The 25,991-nt window shown below is 34.4% G+C and overlaps 2 protein-coding genes across 6 annotated transcripts in view; one reads left to right on the plus strand and one right to left on the minus strand.

Moving 5' to 3' along the window:
* LOC120325526 (3'-5' RNA helicase YTHDC2-like) overlaps positions 1–25,991 on the plus strand; it is a 39,300-nt gene that overhangs the window by 7,544 nt on the left and 5,765 nt on the right. The window contains exons 8-25 of the mRNA XM_039391643.2: positions 11,076–11,178; positions 12,078–12,255; positions 12,774–12,828; positions 13,220–13,269; positions 13,354–13,403; positions 13,648–13,694; positions 14,220–14,377; positions 15,435–15,624; positions 16,103–16,314; positions 16,826–17,007; positions 18,026–18,204; positions 18,967–19,072; positions 19,864–20,031; positions 20,766–20,847; positions 21,478–21,627; positions 22,070–22,198; positions 23,027–23,139; positions 23,897–24,028. Coding sequence (XP_039247577.2) covers positions 11,076–11,178; positions 12,078–12,255; positions 12,774–12,828; positions 13,220–13,269; positions 13,354–13,403; positions 13,648–13,694; positions 14,220–14,377; positions 15,435–15,624; positions 16,103–16,314; positions 16,826–17,007; positions 18,026–18,204; positions 18,967–19,072; positions 19,864–20,031; positions 20,766–20,847; positions 21,478–21,627; positions 22,070–22,198; positions 23,027–23,139; positions 23,897–24,028 — 2,284 coding nt within the window. The remainder of the gene's footprint in view (positions 1–11,075; positions 11,179–12,077; positions 12,256–12,773; positions 12,829–13,219; positions 13,270–13,353; positions 13,404–13,647; positions 13,695–14,219; positions 14,378–15,434; positions 15,625–16,102; positions 16,315–16,825; positions 17,008–18,025; positions 18,205–18,966; positions 19,073–19,863; positions 20,032–20,765; positions 20,848–21,477; positions 21,628–22,069; positions 22,199–23,026; positions 23,140–23,896; positions 24,029–25,991) is intronic.
* LOC120325527 (uncharacterized) lies at positions 312–10,229 on the minus strand. 5 transcript variants are annotated; one of them, XM_039391645.2, is made up of 15 exons: positions 8,893–10,229; positions 8,006–8,192; positions 7,449–7,602; positions 6,724–6,895; positions 6,227–6,310; positions 5,494–5,616; positions 4,714–4,872; positions 4,331–4,468; positions 3,910–4,037; positions 3,707–3,762; positions 2,775–3,614; positions 2,352–2,510; positions 1,818–1,938; positions 1,492–1,601; positions 312–1,361 (listed from the first exon to the last, which is right to left on the minus strand). In XM_039391645.2, exons 2-15 carry the CDS (start codon positions 8,130–8,132, stop codon positions 1,084–1,086), a joined length of 2,649 nt encoding a protein of 882 aa, XP_039247579.2. In that variant the 5' UTR covers positions 8,133–8,192; positions 8,893–10,229; the 3' UTR covers positions 312–1,083. The 5 variants fall into 5 exon arrangements, with proteins under 5 accessions (XP_039247579.2, XP_039247578.2, XP_039247580.2 ...); XM_039391644.2 differs by having other exon boundaries at positions 8,879–10,229; XM_039391646.2 differs by lacking the exon at positions 8,893–10,229 and having other exon boundaries at positions 2,775–3,611; positions 8,006–8,857.

The raw sequence follows: 25,991 nt of genomic DNA on the forward strand, positions 1-25,991 counted from the left end.
TCACATTTTAAAAAAGGCTGATAATTTTTAAAACTTAAATCCTTCGCCTTCGGAACAATTAATGCATATGACTCTTCATAAAATTACACTTGCGATTGCAGACTAAATAAAAAACAACTGCACAGGGCTTGCAATAACTTTTGACATAAATATACGGTACTTGTGTTATGATTATGGAATATATGTAAATAGTAATCATAATATTAGCAACGTGTGAAATGCTCAGTAATATAATAATCATGGGCCTGGCTGATAGTTGCTTGTACTCCCATCGTCCAGTTGAACAGCTATCATTTTGAACACTACTGATATGTGGTTGAATTCTATTTATTTACTAGTTTAATCGATAAATTATTACTATATTTATACACAGTGCAAGCGGAACTTTAAAACAAAGTTACAGAAATATAAACACAATATCACATTCATAATCGTATATCACCATTGATTCACAGAAAAGCATCCATGTTTCAATGCAGGGGTTCTCAACCTTTTTCTTGTTAAGTACCCTCGAGTCACGAAAAAAAGAAACCCAAACCCCCAGTAATCAGACACCAAACAAAGTTGTGATATACTGACTAACTATTTGCTGAAACAACAATTTATTGACCAAATGCTGTAACCAAATTAATTCTGTGTGTTGATGTTATTTCCCTTGTTCTCCGCCTAACGAATGAAATCTTAAAATATCTCTTAAGTTCCGATTAGCATATCACTTTCTGCAATGCTTGCAGTACATTGTCTTTTGAGATTTCACAGTTTGGCTGGAAAGTCGTGGATTCCACATTGTTGCATCACAACAACGCAAGACCAGGGAAAACCTGCGTTGGGTTTCAATAGGCGCGCATTTTTCTCTGGTAGTGAAGGATATTAAAAAATAGCAACAAATGAAATCTCAACTGCCATCAAAGTACCCCTGGAAATGGGTTCCCGAACCCCAGGTTGAGAACCCCCGTTTTAAAGCATACTATACACTTAAACTGAAACTATATTTGAACCAACTTTTCATTTTGAAGAAGTCTGCTCAAATTTTTGACAAATTTAAATACTGGTGCATGTCTTAATAAGCATTATTGTATGATATCATTTTTCAACTTTGATTAATTTGTATACCCGAATTTGTAACAGATTTGTTTGTCTTATAAGCATTTCTTCACCAGTGGAAGACACTGAAACACATTGTGGGCTTTTTAGTCCCTTGTCCTCATCTTTTGTTAAAACTTGACTCAAAAACTTTCCTTCTGAAGTGAATAGTGACACTCTACAATTTCCATCATCTGCAACAAGTATCCCATCTTTTCCATCTTCCAACTGGAAGCATGCAACACCTTCAGGATATTTTAATTCACCATCTTTAGTTCCTGTTGTGTTGAAAAGAAAAAGATTTTAAATTTTTGTCATTGTCAATATGAACAGTTTGAACATGACAAAATATCTTATGCTAGCTTCATTAATAAAACATGGTCTTTCCTTAGGTATCGTGTTTCCTACCTCTCTCTCCAAATTTGTATAAAAAGCTTCCATCTTTATTGAACACCTTAATGCAATGGTTGTGGTGATCTGATACAATTACGTCATCAAATTGGTTTATGCAAATATTCCTGTAATAGAGAATGTAATCTATATAGAGTAAAAACTATCAAGGCTAAACTGTGAGCCTTCAACTAAAGTGAAAAGATCAATAGATACCAACAACACCGAAACAATTCATGTTATTGCCATAAGAGAACCTGTTAGAAATAAATGTTATTGAGAGTTATCGATAGTAAAGATGTTCATCAAGCAGTTCATTATGTTTTGCTTCTGTATGCACTCACCTTGGACTTTTAAACAAGTCATCTCTGTCTCCAAATCCTCCAATTTGCATCTCTTTATGTTTTGTATGGGGATCATATACAAATATCATGTGTTTCTCTTGGTCACTGACAAATATTCGTCCTGTGGTAGATTTTTGATATGCAAGGTTTTGTTGTATTGAAAGGTTTAAACAAAATTCGGTATTCTTGGCTTAAACTCTTATTAAAAGTACTTATAAGTCATATACTAACTTGTGATAAACTCATATCACTTTTATCCTGACTCCGACCACTTAGGTTGTTGTTCAGCTAGTTATGGTTACTTTAGGACACTGGGGGAGCACAGTGACCAGGCGACAAAAATATTTGACATTGCAATGAACAGCATTCAAGTGCCAACAATCATTTGATTTCTCTCTTCAATTATCCTGTGCCTTATTGAATGATTATTGCCTTTCCTTTTATTGACGAACTGGCATTATATGCTAAAAGAGGGGATCTGGCAGACCAATAAAGTGCATGGATATTCGTTAATTGTTTGTTGGGAATTCTTACCTTGACTGTCATTTGCAATAGAAGTTGCATCGATGAGTTCTGTTGTCCCCCAGATATCTTCCATCTCACCATCCCAACTCCAATTTGTGATAAAATTTTTAAATAAGACCAGAATGTGATTTGTTCCGGCTTCTGCAATTGCTATTGGTTTCGCTTGTGCTATTAATATATGAAGTAACAAAACAGTTGATGAATTTTTGTCGAGACGTTGTTATATGTAGAACACCAGCCAGTCAAATGTAGATAGAAAATTAGGATTAGAATTTCTGATAATTAAAGTATCATATATGCAATGATTCAAATACGAATGTTAACTATTGGTGAACAAAAGCAATTACTGTTGTTAACATTATAAACCTTAGGCACCCATGCAATCGTAATTCTACAATACACAAACCACATCTATTTTTCAAATTTTTTTACCTATTTTGTATTTATTGTTGTTTTTACCTTGGTCAGGTATCACTACACGGAAGCTTTTCTTAAAGAAGCCTTCTACACTGAATATTAGGATATGTCGGTTTTCGCCATCAAGTACAAGAATTTTCTTCTTAACTTTACTAAAAATTGCATATCTTGGTGGTCCTGAAAATTCGCCATTTGTTATTATTTTCCCTTTTCGTCCGAATTTCACCAATCTTTTTGCTTCAATTGGTGTAAGATAGTTGGTCTTCAGAAGTGGCTTCTTGTTTTGAGGAGGTGGCAATGGTGGTGGCATCAGTGGCACCTTGCCACTTTTACGTGGTGGCTTTGGTGCTTTCTTTTTTCTTAGTGACTCTACCCTTTTAGGCAGTGGAGACAATGGTGGTGGCACTGGGGCAGCTCGTGCTGGAGATAAGCCTCCATCACCTGTGCTCAAGTTCATAACACTTCTTGCTTTTTCTTGACTTTGCTTCAAGTTCGATTTTGACGGTCTACCTAGAGTATGGGGTAGCACTTCTACGATCAGACTGCTTTGTCTTTCAAGTTTTATTTCTTCAGATGAACGCCTAATTGCTGGTTTGGGAGAATCATTTGCAGATTCATCTACATCTAGTTCCATTGATTGAATTGAATGATTTGATGATCTTCTTGTTGTTGGTTGTGGGGGTTTAGGCAAAGTGAATTTGCTTCGTTCTTTTTTCATATCTGCTGTAATACCTGTATGTCTTCTTGGAGTGGGTTTTGGTTGAATTTTTGGACTCGTTTCTTTGTCAGAATTGGACTTTGTTGAATCATCTAAAACATTCTTTATCTTCGTCTTGTTGATTTCCTCATTGCCTGCTTAAATAAAATAATTGAATAGCAGTGGGAACATAATGCTTCACTTAATATACTAGATTGAGCCTTCAACATGATTAATTAAGCACCCTTACCTATTTCGATATTTCCAAAAATCTCCCATATGTCTTCTGGGCTCCCAAAATTAACTCTGTATTTAGATATAAAAGTATTAATTGATTTTCATGATCTATGTTTATGTGTTTCAAGCCAAATCATTTTTTGTGTTTGGATTCTCTCAAACTGCCTGTTTTCAACATAAAAATACTTGAGATGAAAAAATATATATGAATTTTACTTGATATCAGTGCAAGACTTGATTGTCTCATCATTTCTTTCCAATACTTCTTTCGTCTTCGTCTGGAGTTCTTTCGCAGTTTCTGTAATCTGTCGTTGCATTGTTACGACTTCAAAAGAAGTGCTGTTCTAAAAAATGGAGGAAATAGTTATTATTAGTCTTCTCATTTGTTGAAAAATCATGAATAAAGTGTTTATTTTGCTGTGTATGTTTGATTACGATAGTTCACAATACATTGTTTTTTACCAATTTTGTTCGGAGATCAACACTGTATGCAATGGCGACTGGCGAGTGTGTAACAAAGTGTGTTGAACAGAGTTGATTCAAATCTTAATACTGACTTTATGATGTAGTGTTGTTCGAATCTATGATTTTAATAAAAGCTTCAACACAAAGTTCAGATATATTCTCAATGACATACCTCCAATAAATGGTTTGAAAACTGGACACAGTTTTCCATGCATTTCAACTGAGTTTCCAAGCCATCTTTACAGTTGTTCATTTTCTCCATATTCTCTGTTTCTACTTCTTCAACCTTCTCGAGGAGATGATCTCTTCTCTGGATATCACAAATCAGGGTAAAAAATAAGAAAACCATAGGAAGGCAACTCAATAATATGCCTGAGGATTTAAATGTACCGGTATTTCAATTTAGCTATATCTTGAATCAAATTAGTCCTAATCTCTTTATGGACATTTGGCAAAAAACACATTCTTTGGATTGAATGGAATTGTCAAGCCATCGCGCCAAGTACAAAACTCTCAGTATTAGCTCCATACAAATGCTATGCAATGATATCACACCTTTTTGATTGCGTCAATGAATGTCTTGGCTTTGATTTTGATACTGTCTTGTATTTCTTTGAATTCATCTTCTTCTTTTTCTCTGGCAATATCAATTTCTTCTATTGATCTTTCTAAGATGTGAATATCCTGCTCCAGATCTGTTTTCATATCTTCTACCTAAAACACACATTGTATCTATATTAATATTATGGCAGGGAGGTAATGTTCTGGTATTCTAATGACCTTTCCCCAATTTTATTGTATTTTTCTATGTAAGTAATAAGGCATCATTTTCTATTTGACCCCACCCCACAGTATCTATCCTATGTTTCTTCTGGAATTCAATATTTTCTCATGTTGAATTTTTCATAAGAATTAAGTAACTTTTAGATAGTTTTGGGCCACAGATTGAGCATAATTAGCTGATTATTTTTCTAATCCACAAAAATGTATTTGCGAAGTAATTTGGACAGTTTATGAAGTCTGCAAAAATCTTGAAAATAATGAGACAGTTTAATCAAAGTATTGTCAATTGTCATTAAGTTTAATTAGAGCATTGTCATTATTGATGAGACACTAATGATACAGAATTTGTAATTCCACGTGGCATTGGGCCAAACTCAATAATACATCAACTCTTTTATATATAGACTACTGTTCTCGTTTAAATATTATTATGATATTGTCCACTTGTCCACTTTTTAGAGAGAAATTGACCTCTTAGATTTTCATGGAATGCAATCTACCTGGAAAGGTTAAACGTAATTACAACAGTATCTTTATTGATGAAAGTTTCACCTTATGCTTTAGTTCTTTCCCTGCTTCTTCAATAAGTACAAGATGATGACCTGCATGAATTTCCACAATACAATCTCTGCATACTGGTACATCACAGTCATTGCAATAGTTCTTCATTTGAATCTATAAGAGCAGAAAAAAAACGAAAAATTGTGATTATTTAATCTTAACAACAGTATTCAACACCCTAATTCCATTGCTTGCGTTTTATTACAGTCATTTAATAAAACAAATTCGGAAATTTAGTCATGGTATGTAAACGATTGAACAAAACCTTATTATATTCGTAACTTTAAGAAAATAAAAATATTGCAAAGAAAAATTCCAGTTTGGATATATACGAACACATTATGAAGCTCTCATGTACTGGATAAAGAACTCTTTGGATAGGCTATATGCATTTTATCACAGTAATTAGTTTTCAACATGTTTGAATCACCGAAATTCTATTTAACGGCTCTTCAGAAGCATGTGTACCAATATGGAGGTAACTAATTTTGTTTGCCTACTTTACATCAAGTTGTGTAAAGGAATGGAAGCCTATGGGCAGGGGGCATATTCACTTGGCTAACACAAACAGTCCCCAAACTCTTAATAGAACTGAAATAAGGAAAATCGGAATAAATTTATGGCCTAACCTCAACCTGGTGCACATACTACGGGAGTACCAATTTAACTGCTTTCATTTTGTTTATAAATTTTATTTTAATGAACATTGAAAATATTTGCTTACTTCATGATTTGAACATCTGCTTAGTTGGACCAGTCTTAATCTCCCCTCATGTAATCCATTTTCAATTTCTTGCATCGGAACAACCTTCATATATAACAAAGATATATAAGTATGAGGTTGGTATGCCTTTGCCCCAGATCGAAATCAAATGACAACATTGATAAAGTTTTGGTCTGCTACATCAGAATTTTTGACGCGAGAGCTCAAACATATAATGACAATACCAATTTAGATGACTTGTCACTGATCACCAAACCTATTTTACCTACATTGCTCTTAAATATGACTTGAGTATTTCTTACACCTAATAAATAGCAATCTCATTTAAATTGCTCCAATATATGTTTTATTTTTATCTACTTTTTAGGGCAAATGTTTATCTCGTCCGACTTTTGAAGAAACAGATTTGCTACAATTATTTTTTATTGTTTCTTCATTACACAAATTATAGTTAAGCAACAACCAACATTGTGTCAAAATTATTTTGCAACTCAAACCTCATGGTCTTTTGTCAGCTTGGTCCGGCTATGAAACGCCCCACAGTCAGCACAAAGCATATCCAAACAATCTAAACATTGAAATGTCGCCATAGCTTGCTCTGTTTCTGGACAAGTAGAACAAAGAATTTCAGCATCTTCTAATGATTCTGTGCTTCGTCTTGGACTTGGGCTGTATGGAAATAAATATCTTTTTATTAAAGTATTTTTTAGATGCGCAACAGCTATATTTGTAATATCAGTACATCTAGAAGTTATTGGAGAATTATAATATTAGATAGGGATAGCTAATTTTCGGTCATTTCATCAGTGACCTCCATAACTGAAAGGGGACCCCATAATATGTTCTGACATATTGCGGAGATCAAACAGTTGTTGTCCTTGAGTATTCAAAGCAGTGTTTCTTCATCTGGGTTTGCACAAATTTGTTTCCCCCCTTATAAAGTCTTGGTTGAACACTTGACTTTGACTGTTCAGAACGTTAGACGAATCCTTGTAGAATAATGTAGGTGTTTGAGAGGTTCACAAAGGTTAAACACCCCTGATTTCAGGTCTCTCTGTCATAATATTGGCACAGAGGGTTTGACACTGAATGGTTGCTTTCACACTGAACTGGAGAAATTTTAGCCACTCAATTTGTGCCTCCATTTTATCTGATTTATTAAAATATAAATGGTGGGAAAATCAAAAACAAGTCGGTTTTAAATTCTCAAACAAATGCCAACCTTTTTGATCTTTTCCAATTTTCCATCATTTCAACCATATTCGAAAATACAAAATTATCTTTGAGGCCACTGACACCTTTCATTCCCAGCACTGTACGTTGTCGACAAACAGGGCACGACATGTATGAGCCATTCTCAGTGGTTTTGCATGATTCTAGAATATTAAATCATTATATTCATTGTATCATCATTACAATTGACTTTGTTCTTCATACATTCTTGCATATTATTCCTAATACACGAGGATGGATTACTTTGTGGTCAAGCGTATGGATTAATGATCGTTAAAAAGTAGAAGAAAAATGGGAAATAGCCTTGTGTAACTAATAATTGTTTGAGATAATCTTCATACGTTAGTGCCCAATATATTTATAAGGAGTTTGGTATTTCAATTTCCGTGTTGCTTTGGTAACAACCGGAGTTGTCTAAAACAAATTAAATTCTTGGATAAATCATATTAGAAAATCTTTTCAGTTCAATATAGAATGATTCCAAATAATGGTCAATTTTAAGCGGGTGTGAGAAGCTTTATTTCGCAGGATCTTTATTTGACTCACCCAAGCACGAGAGACAGAATGAGTGCTGACAGTTGAGCACTTTAGGTTTCTTATAGGAGTCCATACATATTCGACATGTGAGAAAATCCTCATTTATTTGCGACAGAAGTGTACTTGAAGATGCCATAATATCTTCTATTTCTTCAACTTTGATAAATTCCTTTCCAATTCATTAAATATTCTATATCTTTCATTGAATAAAATATTCCTTATGTTGTATTTTATTGAAACAAGGATTACAATATGAAACACTAAATACTTACAGACGAAAAAGTATCATATTCATAGTACCCAGTGAAAATAAAAATATCAAAATACTGGATAGATAGAGATATACACTTAGATATATACTGATATTCATAACCAATTGTAAAACTAAATCAGAAAAATTCTATCATATAGCTTTTAGTCATGTTCGCTATAATTAGTTAACTCAAATTCTACAAGGAAGTAAATTAATGCATGGTATATGCAGTGCTACCATGATTACCTTAGATTATAATGTTATCAATAGAAACATGATGTGATGGAATTCACACCGGTTTTTAGCTCATTACCAATAGGGAAGTTGAGTAAGAATGGGATTATAAAATTAAAATCAACACTTTTTTGAAACAATATTTTTGTATAAAATCAGACAGCGAAAATTACTGTTTTTGGATGAATGGCCACAATTAAAGTTTCTTACTTTATCATTACACATGTTCAGTGAAATATAAATCTAAAATTGGATTTGAATATTAACTAACATGACAGGACAATAAAAGCAACAGTTCTCAATATAAGCTCCATCAAAATAGATACAATTGTATCAATAATGTTAGTTATCGTTTGAATTTTAATAAACCTAGGAAAACTAATCGGAATAATTGCCTTCACATACTGACCGTTTGAAATTCCCAAACTGCGTTCCTTAATATTGTTTTCACCTATTCAATATGTTTTTTGGTTATTCCTAACTATTTATCTGACTGTTTTTTCAAGAAACTTTGGAAGAAAATCAGTGGCAATATTCCATGTAGTCATAATAATTATGATGAAAATGACATTTGATTTTCATATATATAAACCTCATGCTACATGTAAGAGCCTGAGGCAAAAACAGTCACCAATCCTGTTTGAACTTACTGTAATATATTTGGTAGTTGTTGAACTAACTCACTAAGCAATTTTATTTTTATAATTTCACATTATCTTTTCGAATATTAAATAGCTGTTTTAGCTTTTGGAAGATTTTTTTTTGCTTGATTATTTGTTTAATAAAATTCTGTCATCATCTCACATAGGATATTCCAAGTTAGTAACAATACCTAATTCTAGTTTTATAGCCAGGCTGTATTCCATGTTTAAAACTTTTCACCTCCAATTCAAAATAAACTGTAAACTAGTTGCCATCTTTCTGCTTACAAAAACACTAAATCTTCTGCACTTTTGCAATAACAGCCTGGGGGTATTTACATAATGCAGTGTTTCCATTGTCAAGTTGCTCTTCACATCGACTTTTATTAGAGTATACTGGCGAATAAATAATGATTGAAACACTTGGAAAATGTTATAAACTAGAATATAAACTGCATTAAATTACAAGGAAGCTAGTAACATTAGTTATAAAGAAGTTTTGGACCTCCTGAAGTATGCGCACCAAGATGACGCACAACCTGAACTCAGGTTGTGTACCAGGTTAGGGTTCAGGAGGTTATACGACATCTCGGTGCGCATACTTCAGGAGTACCGAAGTTTTAAAATGTGACATATTTATAGTAATTTGAACAAAAATAAAAGAGTCATGAGCAAATTTAGTCTCATTTATAATGTTCAGTATTTATTACATATCTTGCAAAAAGACAAACAGGCAATACATTTGTGAAGGTATTCCAATAATAGTGTAATATTATCATTTCCATCTACACTATAATCCTTACCACTTCTTTTAAGTCTTTCCATATCAGTAATTTTATATTTGCAAGCATAATGTACAGACATTATTCTGTTATATTTTCCTGTTCCCTATGAAGTCACTGAATTCCTATTATGAACTATGGTAGGTAGATAGTAAATCTATTTCCTGCATAAAAATCAATAAGTAATCACCTCAACATCTGGTGGTTGATATTTCTGATTCTTATGGAATAGAGTTCTTTCTTACCTAATGCAAATCAATATATCTTTATTCATATCCTTGCTATTCCTTTTTCTCTACTCTCTACCTTGTCTGTGGGAATGTCTAGGGAATTGAATTGAAATGAGATTACAACAAGATAGATCTTTTTCTCAAACTCAAAAAATAATCTGGACAAAATTTTTCATGGTCAGCCTGTTTAATAATTGTAACAGTTTCTACATAAGCAAGTTCATGTGACTAATGTCTGACATCACTAGTAGTTTAATGCATATTGCTAAAACAATTAGATATAGTTTTTTTTATCATTGGGCAAGTATGAGATAACAATAAACTGTTGCTAAAAACATGATTTTCAATTTATCATGTTTGATCGATCATTAAAAATCTAAATTTATTAATATTCGTGTAGATTAAGATTAATCAATCGTTTGATGCATGCTTCTGTTGAATCGCTACCATATTAGTCACATGGTCTTTAATTTTGTCGCTTTCATCATGTATAATGATGTAATTTTACAAATGAGTGCCCGTACTACATGAAATGACATGTCTACAAGATCACAGAAAATCTAAATTTGAAATGTGCTACATGGGATTAGTGTCTAACTGACTGACAAAGAATTGAGTTGATATGAACACATTTATTTGAATTATCATTTGATGATATGCCATCCATCTTCCTTTTGTAATATGATTAAGAAGTCTCATTAGCTTTTCTTTTCTGCTGGTCAAATACAGTTATATTTTAAATACGAGAATTCTAATAAATAATTGGAGATAGCTACTATTGAAGGGAAGTCCAATTGTCTTTTCAATTTGGCATTGCTCATCCAATTTTTAAATTTTACACCATGGGTGAGGTGGTAGGCATGGTCTCAACTCGATATTTGGCTTTCAATGTTCTCACCACTAATATTACCGCTAATTTACTTGGTAATCTTTTTGCAGAGTTTCACCAAGAACACTCCTCACATTTTGTACAAATGGTGTATTACTTCGTACACTGATGGCTGGAGATAATTCATTGTCAACTGTTACTCATGTCATTGTGGTGTGTATTTTTTTTTATCATGTTACATAAAAAAGAGTAGCTGCATATTATCAGTTATTTTTCTGGGCTTAAATTTTGAGTAATTTGTCAAATAACAAGCAAACAAAAATTTGAGGATGTTTCGTTGGCACTCCAGGAATGTGTGTGTACTAAAATATGGAGGTAATTAATTTTGTTTGCCTACTTTACATCACGATGTGTAAAGGGACGGAAGCCTATGGGCAGGTGGTATATTTACTTGGCCAACACCCCGAACTCGTATCAGAACTAAAATAAGGAAAATCGGAATAAAAATATGGCCTAACCCTAATCCGGTACACACACTACAGGAGTACAGTTACGTTTCTGTTGTTTGTTATTGCTGACAATCAAATTTATTTTGTGGCTAAATTACCCATAGTTGAGTAATAAAGTCTTCAAAAGTTTGCAAGCATCTTTTCTGAACAAGGGTTTTGGTAAGCAGCTAAGCTGCTAATACAAAAGTTGTTGGTCATGTTCCCAAAAGACCAGAATCTTCCATTTCAACATGTACCCCAGTGTATTAAAGTCTGATATATGAACCCAACTGTGATGGCAACAGAGTTGAGCACAACGCACAGAATATTATGAAAAGAATTTATTGGCGCATACCAGAGCATGGCATATTCAGAAAAATTTGCTTTTCTACAATGTAATTCTCTTTGAAAAGAATCTTGTCACTTCTGTGCCATACATTAAAACACTTCATCATTTGGCTGCCCATCTGCAACTTTTTATTTTTTGGAATTAACTGGAATCATTTTGATATTATTTGTACATAACAGGGATCTTTCTGCGAATTAGTTGAAATTATGCCTATTTTTTATCAGTGACTTTCAATGGTGTTTGGTTGTTCAACTTTTTCAACTGTATTCTAACAGGATGAAGTACATGAACGAGACAGGTTTTGTGATTTTTTGTTGATCAAACTTCGTCAACTAATTCAGTCACAAAAATCAATATCCCCGAGACATCAGAAATTTAAACTTGTATTAATGAGTGCTGCATTGGATGTTGAATTGTTTGTCAACTACTTTTCTTCATGCCCAGTAATAAATAGTAAGTAAAATATAATGGCATTTTACTGAAATGAAAATAAAAAATTGACTTTTTTACCTCGTTATGGGGCTGATACATTCCACCTGCTGATTCGTAGTGTTATCCATCGAGAGACATTTTTGACCGGGTCAACAATCATGTCATTACAATTTTATTCTCTTTTCATCATATCTTTGGTGTCAAAGTTTGTACTCTTATTATATGATTTTGTTATAAAATGCCTTTGTTTTTCCTAAACTTGACTACAAAATGAATCAGTCTGTTTAGGCCAGTTTCTGAATGTTTATGATCTGATGTGGTCAGGACCATTGTATCTCTGTAATGTTAACTTGAGTGCGCTTGACACTGCATACTGGGAGAGTTTGTTCTTAGCAAATATTTGGAAATGAGTCGGAATGCACTGGCATCTCTTTTATATAAATTTAATTTTGAAGATATTACACAAAATTGTCAATTAGTCATGTTTTGCAAAAAATAGAATTAAATTTTTTTCAATATAATCATTTTTTACTCTTTAGTACCTGGTAAGATGTATGATGTGAAAGAATATTACTTGGAAGATATTCTGAAAATGTGAGTTCTGTGACAGCATAATGGTTAATATTTCAACCATTTTAATCTTTGAGGTTCATTACAAACCTCGAGTTAGAACTGAATCGCTTTTTCTATTCTACCTTTTGCTATTGTTGATAAGCTTGGAATGAATTTTAAATTTTTAGCAAACAATTCTTTGATCCTAACTGCATGGAACCAACTTAAAGAAATTTTTGTAAATACCACTGTTCATGTGAAACTCAAGCCAACAATACATAATTTAGTACAACGTATCTCTCGCCTAGTACCACTCACATTCTTTTTCAATCGGGAATACACCTCATAAGTGTAGAATACCTCATCAAGACTTTTGTAACTTCACTACCAATGTTATATGTGCCGAAACATTTAAATTAATAATATTTTTCAGGACTGGCAAATTTGGCACTGAAGTTCTCAACATAAAAGACTTTGATAAAAGTAATTTCTATACATATGTATATAAATATAGATTTGCCTTTCCATTCCAATTATATCTGTATAAGTATTTTTTTTGTATTTCAGTGCAGAATGAAAAGCAAAAGAAATTGCCTGATACTGCCAATGCGATTGAAGTATGTTTGTTTTCCAACTTTTAGCAACAAATGATGAAAAAAAATCTTAGGCATTGTAATGGACTGTTCATTGCATTGAATATTACTTTGCAACAATTTGGTGTATATGGTTCACATGTTGAGAACAGAATTCCTGAAGGGTCCATACTTAAACTGATGATAGTTCACAACAATACAGATATGTTGCCTGGATACCTGATAAATGCAGATTATGAAGTGCTATAAAATATACTTTCTTTTGTAGGAGGATCATGGTGTATTGAAAGAGAATGAAAATATGTTGCTAAGCGGGTAAGTTGAACCAAATATATATATAACTAAGAGATGAGATAAATTAGATGAAGAAAGTAATTTCCATAACGGACAATATATTATTTTTGGTAGATGTTCGGTTTGCAGGTGATTCAATTTCAAATAAGTACCGAAACACATGCCAAATTCTGTTCAGTATAATCAAATTTTATTTTGATGAATAGTACAATTATCACGATGAAATTTTACAAAAAACGGCAATTTCAATTATCAGAATTTATTTTAGAAAATCGGGTTTTATTCGAGATTTTTTGATTCCCTGTGTTTAGGTAAGCTTTTTGGGGTTACAATTGTTTTCATGCCATTTTAGTGTGAATATTCAGGCGACCATTGTACTTTTATGCACATAAAAACTTTTAACAGGTTATAAGAATACTCATAAAGTCAATCCATTGCAAATTTGGAAACTTGTATGAGAATTGAGAAGTATAATAAAATTATCTTTAAATCAAAACTTTTGTGTAAATTAAACTTTGAAATTAATTAAATTGTCTCGATTTTTAGTGGAAGTGAGGCAGATAGCTGGAGAATAAGAGCAATGGATGAAGCGTTATATGCGTTGTGGCATAAAGCAGCTGTTATTATGGATGGAGATAGCAATGACGAGCAACCTTCACCATTTCCACAAATATTTCATCTTATTCAGTCTGAGAATGTACCAGGTAAATAACTGGGTATACAATTAGTAAATGCCATGCTGGTCTGCCAACCTCCTATCAATTCCATTGTTAGTCGTTTATTTTACGTAATGAGTGTTATTATTTGTGTTTTTCGTTTGACTTATTGGCTAATGACTGGATGATGAATAAACTTCAATCTTCCACTGAAATACCCAAGATATCGCTGAAATCATTTTTTATTTGCATGTTGCAACGGTACTTGGAGCAGTTCTGAATGACAGTAGGACAGCTAGGTGGGAGCGTTTATCAGAAACAAATAGGCACAAATTTTTTTGGGTGCTCCCGAAGTATGTGCACCAAGATGACGCACAACCTGAACATAGTATGTGTACCAGTTTAGGGTTATCAGGTTGTGCGCCTTCTGGTGCACATACTTCTGGAGTGCTTTTTTTGTTGTTGACAAGTGGGAACTTCTATAGTGAATGATGGTAGAAATCCTTCCTTAAAATATCTTTATATATGCAAAGTGAAACCACACTTTATTGATGACAATATTCCTGGTAAATAGAGTATTATGCCTGTCTTGTTATTCTATTTTTATGCTTGACCTGCATCGGTATGCAGATGGTCTGTTGCCATTTGCAATTTTGATGGAGCTTTCTTAATTTGACTTCTGTTTCTCTGTGGAGATTTTTGATGTATAGACTTTACGGTGCAGGAAGGCAGTAGTAACTGACCAGCGAATGTTACGTGAGCCACACTGCTTCATGGTGAACAGTAATCTGCTCGCACATAATTATCACCAACAGGATGAAATCTGGAATTTTTGCAGTCTCATCAGAGGTACTGCTTGTCCCACACTTGTTATGCTTGCGTCACACTTGTCCTGTTTGTCCCATACTTGCCGTGATAGTCTCTCACTTTTGCTGCTTCCGTCGCACTTGTATTGCTTCATTTGCTTGTCCCACATCTTTCCTGCTTAACGAGTATTCATTCAAATTTCATCAGGAAGGCACATATACTGTCGTTTAGCATGTTGCACCAAATGTAAAGCTATCCAAATTCTATAAGAAAAACTGGGTGTTTTTTTTTGTTTCAGTTGACTATAGGCATAGTGAAACTGGCGTCACTGTGTTAATGGCATCTGCTATGCAAGGAGCTTTTGAAGAATGTGGAAAATTAATTTCATTCGGAGCTGATGCAACATTGAAAGCAGCAAATGGCTGGACTGCTGCTGATATGGCTTTGCAACTGGGACATCAAGATTTGGGAGAAGTTCTTTCAGCTGTGTAAGTTTGAAGCGAGATTGTGCAGTGATTTATCTATTGATGATGGCACTGTGGAACATATTAAGCACCCACTAGTAAAGCCATTGTTCTACTTACGCATGTTGCTTTGCTACACATTGTGTGAAGAATATAGGATTGCTATTTTTTAACTGAAAATGCACTTTTTGTACTTAAGAACACAGTTGCTCACTTTTTTCTTTGTTGCTGCCTATATAGAGCCTTGTTCGCAGCAAAGCACCTTGATAACATATTTGAAAAATAGTAATTTTTGAATCAAAGCTGGAAGGGCTGGTATATATTTAGTTCAGCGTAACCTAGTTGTCTTCGCAGTCATGGGATGACAACTGTATTGATCATGGCCCGAAAATGCAATCTCTGAGCCCCCAATAGACCCCAATAAGATATATTTTCTGACTTCATAAAAAAAAGACTAACGAAACCTAAGGTAGTCTAAAATGTGTTTTATTTTGATTTTTAGAATAGAACAACAAGCCAATTTCCCTGATGACAGCTCTTCAAATGATAAATCGCGAGACAATCGTCATTCTAATTTGACCGAACAAAATTTTGAAATGTCTGAAGAAGACAGACAACTTGTTGCGAAATATCAACAAAACTTTGATGATGAAAGAGTAGATACTGATCTTATCATGCAACTCTTAACAGTGATATGCAAAAATAATGACAATGGTAAATTAACAAGGTGTATCTTTATAAATATAACATATAAAAATGGAATTTTCATCTAGTTAGTTTTGCAATTGCAATGGAAGAGATTGCACGTGAAAATAATGCTTCGACAGACCTTAAATAAGTCATTACCCTACTTGAATAATGACTGAAATGTAACTTACTACACCAGATGCACCAATGCATCATGGTGAACATTGGATGGAATGTTGTCAATGTCAAGCCGTACCCCAATTACCTCATGCGGAATGTCTCTGCAAATATAAGCTAAGTTTCACAAATTTGATTTCTTAAGCAGCTCAATTTGTTTTGATTGATCAATGATTTATGTATCGTAGCAGAATAGTTCATATTGTTGCTACTTCATTACTGCTCACAGTGTCACCAATTTGGTTCAGATAGAGCTTTCCAATGGTGACCTATTCTAATATCTACACTAGATTGCTACTGTACCAGGATGACATGTATCTTCATATGATTGTGTCATTTTCATCCAATCATCTGTTTATAGGTGCAATACTTGTGTTCCTGACTGGATATGATGATATAATAACATTGAGAGAGATGATATTATCTGATGAATTCTCAATCGAACTTGGGAATGTCAAACTCTTTCTTTTGCATTCGAGTATGCAGTCATCTTCTGATCAAAAACAAGTTTTCAAGCTGCCGCCACCAGGATATCGAAAAATCGTAAGAATTTAATTTTATTTCTACTATTCTTTCGTTGTTTTAGGTATAAATTACCAATTATATACAAACAGATGATTGAAATGAAACCGAATATATTGACTTTGACAGTGCTATGGTTTGCGTGAATTGTGCATTTTCACTGACTTTCGTTGGTCGTCAAAATGTTTCCTGGCGGAGTTTATGCGTCAGACGGTTCAGTACATCCACTACATGTTGTAACAGAAGAAAGTTTTCCGCTTCATCTAAATTAGGATTAACTGAGATTAAGAAAAACTATTCGAATACAACGCAAAACAGAAACGTAAATGACATCCTTGGTCAACACTTACTTACCCACAGCCTTGGAATGATGCCTAATAAATCCTGGGTTTCTCATTGATTTCACACTAAATTAAATGAATAATGTAAAATACCTAACTCATCATATATGAATACTTGATAGTTAAATACAGTTCATTTCAACAAATTTAGTGGAATAAATCAATCCAGATTTACAGGTTCACAAATGGATTTCCATAGTTAGTTTTTGACCAATTACTTGGAGAACTCTATCACTGATACTATTACTGATTACTTTCTTAAATGTCAAATAATGCTATTTTGGACCAGCGTTTTTTAAAGGGCCATTTGGTGAGGATATGTTGAACTAACCTTATATAAACATGAATTATTTGAATAAGTCTGAAAACATGTTGAACTTGAAAAACAATTTGATTATTGCCTAGGTTAGGTACTTAACCTGGGATAGTGTTTCCATATTCATGCCTAGGGAGAAGGAAGAGGAAAGGATGGGGCAACTCTCATGGAGAACTACAGACTATCATCTGGCTACCAGTTCATGTTGGGTTAGAGAATAGTTGGAGATCAAGGTTAATTTGACCAAATTCTATGTTAACATGATCAAGTCAGATTCATGCAAAACATTCAATAAATAATAGTTCAAAAGCTCAAATAATATTCGGAAATACTCATCCAGTCATATTTAAGCTAAATTTCATTTTATTTTTTTATTTTTCAGATTTTATCAACTAACATTGCAGAAACTGCTGTAACCATTGAAGATGTTGTTTATGTAGTTGATGCTGGAAAAGTTAAAATCAAAATATATGAAGCCTTAACATCAACTTCAACTTTAAAATCTGTTTGGATTTCAAAATCAAGTGCATTGCAGAGGAAAGGAAGGGCTGGTAGATGCAGGTTTGTAAATAATTTCAGAAAGATCAAGGCTGATAACTGGTTTGAAATCACAATGGCTTCATATTCAGCTTGAGATCCATAGTTTATATTATCCCCAAATCTAGCTCCAGCGCGAGATGGTCTTTAGTTCAGGCTCCATAGCCATCAAGGTTTTTGGAGTAGTATCTGTACCAGGTTAGATATTAGGGCATAATTTTATTCCAATTATCCTTATTTTAGTTCTATTACGCGTTCGGAGACTGTCTGTGTTAGCCAAGTGAATATACCCCCTGCATATAGGTTTCAGTCCCTTTACACAACTTGATGTAACTAAATTAGTTACCTCCATATTGGTACACATACTTCTGGAGCGCCTTTTTTTGAATGACCACTACCATGAAACATCAGCCCAATGCAGCTCTGCTGAGACGGAACACAAAACTATTAGGGAAGGGTTTCGCATTTTGAAATAAACTTTCAAATATATAAATTCAACCTGAAACTTGAACTTTAATTTTTCAATTCATTTCCAACACCCTAACAATAGTCAAATTAAATTTTGTAGGCAGTACCAAACTCAAAAAATTCTGATATTTCATAGAACACAGCTCCTCACATGTACCATTGGATGCTTCCACGGAGCGGAGCCTTCAATAAAAAAGAAATATTCCGGAATACCAATTTTTAGTGAACCTTACCCTGATGAGTGCAGCATTATATTTTACAGCATTTACATATATCCTACTTAGTAATATTTTTTAATATTTTTCAATTTATTTTCAGACCCGGTATCTGTTTTCATTTGTTCAGTCGATCAAGATACGTTGCAATGTCACAATATCAAACTGCTGAGTTATTGAGAACACCTTTGCATGAATTGTGCCTTCAGGTAACAGTGCTATGGGACAAATTACAAAAACTATTTTTCATGTGAGACTGTTACAATAACGTCAATAGATAAATGTGGGATGTTTCTGTATGATTGATTGTACATTGATTGCATTGTTGTGCTGAATTGAACCAATCGACCAATCCATTTCATATTTTCAATACTTAAAAAGAATTAAAAGTTGCCACAGCCCACAATGCTATTTGAGATCTACAAGCACAATATTTAACCCCAATTTTTTTTTTCCATCATTCACTGGCACATCTTCATATTACATTGATTACAATTATTTAAACATCTTCATATAACATTCAGTACAACTATTTTTTTAATTTGATATGACATTCAGTATGTTATTTTTATATTTCTTTGAAATTAACAAGCATGATAGAGATAGAATATACGTAAAAAATCGTTTCACTTAGAGAAATTTCAGATTTCACCAGCGTTATTGTAGTTCAATATATTATCAGGAATGGTCCAAATTGGTTTTGAATATGAAATGTTTATTGTATTGAAAATTAGCCTTTGAACACATATAAATCAGTGTTCATCCAACGAGTTTGAATTCGAGAATGCAGGAAAGTTGATATAAATAGTGATTTAATTGGTTTTGTTTTTTTTAAATTCTCCAGAATATGAATAATGATTTTTTTATTCTCTGCTGCGAGACTCCTATAAAATGATATTTAGTTGAATGAAATTATTCTAAATTTTTGTTATGAGAGTAAATATTAATTATCGTACTAATGGATTCTTTCATCACACTTGCATTTTTTCTTTCGTTTCAGGCGAAACTTTTATCAGTACCACCTAAGCGTAGACGAAGTAGAAGTGACGGATCTTCAGAATTTGATGATTTAAAGCAAGAACAGGCAGATTCAATTGCTGATTTTTTATCAAAAGCTCCTGAAGCTCCATCGAGAATAATGCTGGCCAATGCTGTCGATTTACTTAAGGTTTGAGAAAATTTATCTGAATAATATGGAGAAGTGCCACTTTTGAATGATGTGCGGCCCATGAAATGAGTGTTTAATTTGGTATGTGTGTGTAAGTGTGGAATCCAATCCCTTTGTGTATCAAAGCCTATACCTGAGAATTTATTATATATGCCTATGACGTTACAATGCCCTAACAATGCATATCAATAACCAATCAATTTTTGTGCTTGCAACTACCAGAGAGCCTATGTTTAATAAAGATGCGGCCCGCGGTTTCACTCATTTATTTGTATCTGGCCCTCCTGTATCAAAGGTTGCACACTCCTGCTTTAGCAGAATCGAATGGAATATTCGAACCGATTCAAAAATTATTAATTTTAGGAATAAAATAATTGGTGAATGAATAATTTCAATGAATTGATGTCCAGCAATATAGCTGAAAACATCCTCATTATGATTTCAGAAACCTGTAAAATTGAGAAACTCTCCTGCATTTCTAAGTTTGGCCATCCCTGTTTGTTTTATTTTATCGTACTTGTCATAATTCATAATTTAAAATTTCTTGCGGTCTAGATTGCTCAAGAATATTTATGAATAGCCAGGTCAATAGTTGATTTATATGTAAATTGAATTTCGAAATCTACATACCTCAACGTTTCGTACTTGTTTTGCAACTTGAATCTTGATTATAGTCAGACACAATAATATTTGTTATACTTCTTTTTTCAAATACTGTATTACTCATTTTACAGACCATTGATGCTCTGGATCCATGGGAAGATCTTACTGAACTGGGCCATCATCTGGTTGATTTACCAATAGAACCCAGACTTGGTAAGTCAGTGGTTAGAACATTGTGTCAAACGTTTCAAATAGAATTATCATTGAATCTCATTTCCCTACAGAGATTTGAATCTTGAGAAAAATTATGTCTGAAGGAATCGCTGCACTCTGACAAATTTGGTACACTATAACAACACATTAAGATGGTCATTTTATTAATTAATTGGTCATGCGGCAGTGTGGCTCATCGTGCTAAGCATTAGAAATACGATCGTCACTGCACCTCTGCGTGGGTTCGCAGTTTCGAATCCACGCGAGTTATGTTATGTGCGAGAGGATTGCTGGACTCCTTGCCGCCATAGAGTGGTTCACATAACCGCTGGTTGGTTACGGCTTCCTCCACCATCAAGTCCATGCTTCCGAAAAAACAAATGAAAATAACTAACTAATCCCATACCCAACATGTAATGGTAACCAGAAGAGAGGCCGTGGTTTGCCATATGGTTAAGCCGTCTTATTGGCTTTCCTCCCCCTGGGATAAATATGTAAATCCTATCATATTAATTTTGCGAATTCTTCGAGCCCTTTTAAACTCCTGTTATGCATAATTTCAACCCTAATCATGTTCCATTCACTACCATTTGCTTGTATTAATTTAATCAGGGAATAACCTTTTTCTAGGAAAAATGGTTCTATATTCAGTTGTGTTAAAATGTCTGGACCCAGTATTGACAATAGCATGTGCTCTTGCATATAAAGATCCTTTCGTATTGCCGCAAGCTCCAGAGGAAAAAAGACAAGCTACAAACTGCAGGGCCAAATTTTCTGCAGGTATGTCGTATATTAGTTACTAGTTTTTGGATAAAATCACCTGTGTCTGGTCAAGAAGCTAATATATAGCCAAGTGAATATACGCCCTACACAAACAAAATTAGCCACCTCCGTATTGGTACACACACTTCTGGAGTGCCGCTAGTTATATGTAGCGAGCTACAATGTTTGAATTATTTTTGCTTCAGCGTAAGTCACATGGCACATGAATGGAAAGTTTCTAATCTTCGATGTCTATTGCATCATTTCAAAGTTATGTGTTGTTTAGAGTTATTTTTACTCTGTGGCTGTTTCATCGTGCCAAGCTCCAGGAACAAGCTTGCCATCCCATACTGATTTCGCTTTCATGGGTTCGCATATTTAAATATTTTTGTCTTGAGTCCTTCAATTATTAAAAGAGAAAAAAGGTTTATTTAATATCACTTCTTATTATTAATTTCAGGAGCATTCAGTGATCACATGTGTCTACTTCGTTCGTTCCAAGCATGGCAGAAAGCAAAAAGTGATGGATGGGAACGTGCTTTTTGTGACAAAAATTATCTTTCTTCAGCTACAATGCAGATGATTATTGGTATGTTGTAGCAGTTTGTGGCTAAAAAATGGACTTTCTAAGGTATGATCATAGACTGAATGATGATCATTTTCTGAATAAAGAAAACAATCAGTATTTACAGTGTAAATTTATCAATTATAAGCTGTATAAGCTGAGACTGAAATCAAGTCAATCAATAAATCTTCGTCTAATTGATGATTTCTCCAAATGGTCCATTTGGGGTGCCACACATATGTCCTCTTCTAGCCACAAGCAAAGGTCTTCACTAGATAATATTTATGGTGACTATGTTAATTCAAAGTAAATTGTGTATGTTTAATCTTCAACTGCAAGGCATTTATTCTTTTGCATTTGTTTGTTGGCTTTCTGATTATTTAATGTGAAAATTGAAATACCCGATGGAACTAGTATATTGATGGAATAGCAGGGGTTACACATTTTGGAAAGGGACCCAATGATCATGAATTTTGAGAACCACAGTACGCTGCAATTACAGATACACAAATTAGCACTTGCAAAACAAGATACAAAAGATCAAAATGGTAATTCAAGCCTTGCATTGTGACTCTATGATATTGAATCAAGGACCTGAAAGCGCAATTTGCAAAAGCATGAAAGGGTGCTCCTGAAGTATTCATACCAAGATGGCGCACAACCTGAACATAGAGTGTGTACCAGGTTGGGATTGTTCAGGTTGTGTGTCATCTTGGTACGAATAATTCCAGAGTGCCTGTGAAAGTATTCTGGTCACAATCGGAAATATTCAATCATACTCTTGTTAACTTGCCACCTTGCCATCTTGTTAACTTGCCACCTTGCCATCATGTTTTCTTGAAATTAACACAGGCATGAGAACCCAATTACTTGGACAACTGAGAGCAGCAGGATTTGTCCGAGCAAGAGGTGGTAGTGATATCAGAGACTTGAATACTAACTCAGAAAATTGGGCTGTTGTCAAGGTATGTACAGATTTTGGTTTCTTTCTTTGAACTTTTCTCTCGTTTTTGAAAGATCTTGGGTTCAAGCTCTTTGTTATCCGCCTCACCAAGATTGGATCAAATTGGATTGATTCGATTATCCGAGTGCGCAAACTTTTTCCAGGAACTTAAGTTATAAGGATTCACTACCCTATGGCTGTTTCCCGATCATATAGACATAAAGTGATTTAAGTCTTGCATCAAATGCTAATTACCAACATGCACTTCTATACTAATATTCCTTATACCAGGGGTGTGCAAACTGCGGTCCGCGGCCTGCAAAGAAGTGCCGATTTTGAATGATGTGCGGGACGCGAAACAAGTTTTTAATTTAGTTTAGTACATGCGAGTAATTCCAATCCTTTGCGTTGCGTAGCCTATACCTGAGTCCAATTTATTATCTATGCATATGGCTTTACAATGTCTTAACAGCTAACTTGTGCAAACAACGCATGTTATAAGATCACAATTTCACAAACTCAAAAAACTACTAGATAGCTTATGTTAAATAAAGGTATGGCCCTCGGTTTCACCCTGTTACTCTTATCCGGCCCTCCTGTGTTAAAGGTTGCACACCCTTGCTTTATACTATGAAGTCTTGGCAATTTAGTGGTCGTATGTAAATTTACTTTATGCAAATTTTCTTAACCAAAACAGTGTTTAACTTATGCATAATCAGTTACTTGTTTTGAACCAATGCTGGAGTCGAGTATGAAACGTTTCTATTTTCCGCTTACAGGCAGCTTTATGTGCAAGTGCGTATCCAAGCATTTTACGATATGATCGAGAAAAATTCTGGCTCACTTCGAGACAACATAAGAAAGTTAGATTTCATACTTCGTCGGTTTTATCGAGATCTTCAAACAGGAAGGTTTGCATTTTTTTTTGCTTACAATGTTATGACAATTTGATCTTCAATACTTAGGCAATTGGTGATATCTAACCAACTCAACTTCCTAAGTTCATTCACTTGTATGGTGGAAGACAATGGCTTGATGCAAAGTGCATCATGCTTATCCTCTTCCTGCCGTCATCACATCTCTGATTATCCTGTGTGGGCTTCTGGGTTAAAATAACATTGGGGATTATTATGAGGATTGCTGGACTCCTTTCCATCGTGGGGTGGTGACTTCTTCTACAGCAGTGGTTCCAGTTGGGGCCAGTGGCATGAGTTGTTACTTGTGCGTGAAATGTTTGATCATAATGGGATTTCGAATTTACCAATCAAAATAACACCTTAAATACTTCTATGTTCTACGAATTGTAACCATTGTAGTTGGTTGGCACGCCACCTAACATGCGGATAACTGTCAAACCTAGTCTACTTATCAGGATCGTTTCACAATGCTGCGAGATAGCCGTTGTAAACATATTAGGCCTGATTACATGTCCATCAAAACCAGTCCCAATGAACCGGTTCGATTCGGAAATGTCAAAGTAGTCTAGAACAGGGCTACTCAACTATTTTTATCGAAGGTCCGCAAACAAAACTTCAAAATTATTTGGGTCCGGTCTTTCCAGAACTGATATTTCGGCATCCTTAAACGAGCATTTCCTCGACCGACTAATGATTAGTAGCATATTAAAATTATGGTTTATTATGGTGTTATATTTCTTTTCCTATATATTCAAAACTATGAAAGTCATTTTATGATAGGAAAGTCAAAAAGTGGGGCTGATGATCCAAAATAAATAATTAGGTGCGATCCAAATCCAATACTCGAAAGGTCCGGATTCGGACTGCGGTCCGCCAGTTGAGTAGCCCTGGTCTAGAAGACCACTTAGCGCCCTCGATTACATGTCCAAACTAACGAGATCAGAACAGTTTTGGAGCTGCCGGACTGAAGCAAATGAGTCGTGATTTGCAGACACTGCTTATATTTTATTTTCAATAAATCCATAAATTCAATACAAATGTTAATTGAAGTATCAAAATTATATGCACGTTCTTGATTGAAGTTCTGTGAAGTTGTTTGCAGAATATGATTAGGTGTTGCTTCCCCGTTGAAATTTGCCCATAATCTAAGAACAAAGGGTCAAATTAATTAAAGGCATAAAAGGTAGACGGGTTAGATCATTTTGGCTGACCATTCAGCGTTCAACGTTGCAGAGTACCAATTTAAACATTTACAGTTTATCAATCGAACACTTTGTGTGGAGTGGGCTCATCATATGTTAATAGAAGCACTTTCATTATTTAATATTGGCCTACTACTGCGACGTTACCGAAACTGAAGCATTGACTTTGTACCGGTATTTACAGTTAGGGTACCGGTGCCAGCTAGGATGAGGTATGGCTGTATGGTGAAATTCCATGAAATTTCTCAATGCAAACTGAAGTTTATCAACAAAGATCGTATTGCGCTCAGTTCCTACCAATGATCTTTAGACTTTAAGATTTAATTCCTATTTCAAAACAACAACCCAGCATGCCGCACCGGGATCCCACCAGTACGGGTACCGGTATCCCAAATTTGTGTTCAACAGCGACGCAATAGATGCGAAAGAGGTTTAAATTAAACTTGCACTATCTAGCTATATTTTTATTTAATGAAAAAAGAAACTCACTTACCAGAGATAAAAAAGAAAACAACTGCCGTACCCCTTCGATCAAGGCAATTTCTCGAGTAGCACGGCGAAGCAACTGAGCAAGACCAGTGCAGCTCACTTCCAGACCTCCTCGATCGGTGGTCTGATGTTGTTGACCGATTGCACGGCTTTGAATCGCAGGCGAACCACTGAAGCGTGAAATATTTCCAATATGTGGTCTGCTGGACCGGTCCCAGTGGACATGTAATCAGGCCTATTGTAGATGCAGGAAAAGGTCTTCAAAT

Source organism: Styela clava, chromosome 1, assembly GCF_964204865.1.
Source record: "Styela clava chromosome 1, kaStyClav1.hap1.2, whole genome shotgun sequence".
Taxonomy (NCBI): domain Eukaryota; kingdom Metazoa; phylum Chordata; class Ascidiacea; order Stolidobranchia; family Styelidae; genus Styela; species Styela clava.

Coding starts and splice junctions, on each gene's coding strand:
- LOC120325527 (XM_039391645.2), bottom strand. CDS start 8,132: ATGGCATCTTCAAGTACACTTCTGTCGCAAATAAATGAGGATTTTCTC. Junction 6,311..6,723: donor AGCTGACAAAAGACCATGAG/GTTTGAGTTGCA, acceptor TTATATATGAAG/GTTGTTCCGATGCAAGAAAT. Junction 1,362..1,491: donor ATACAAATTTGGAGAGAGAG/GTAGGAAACACG, acceptor TCAACACAACAG/GAACTAAAGATGGTGAATTA.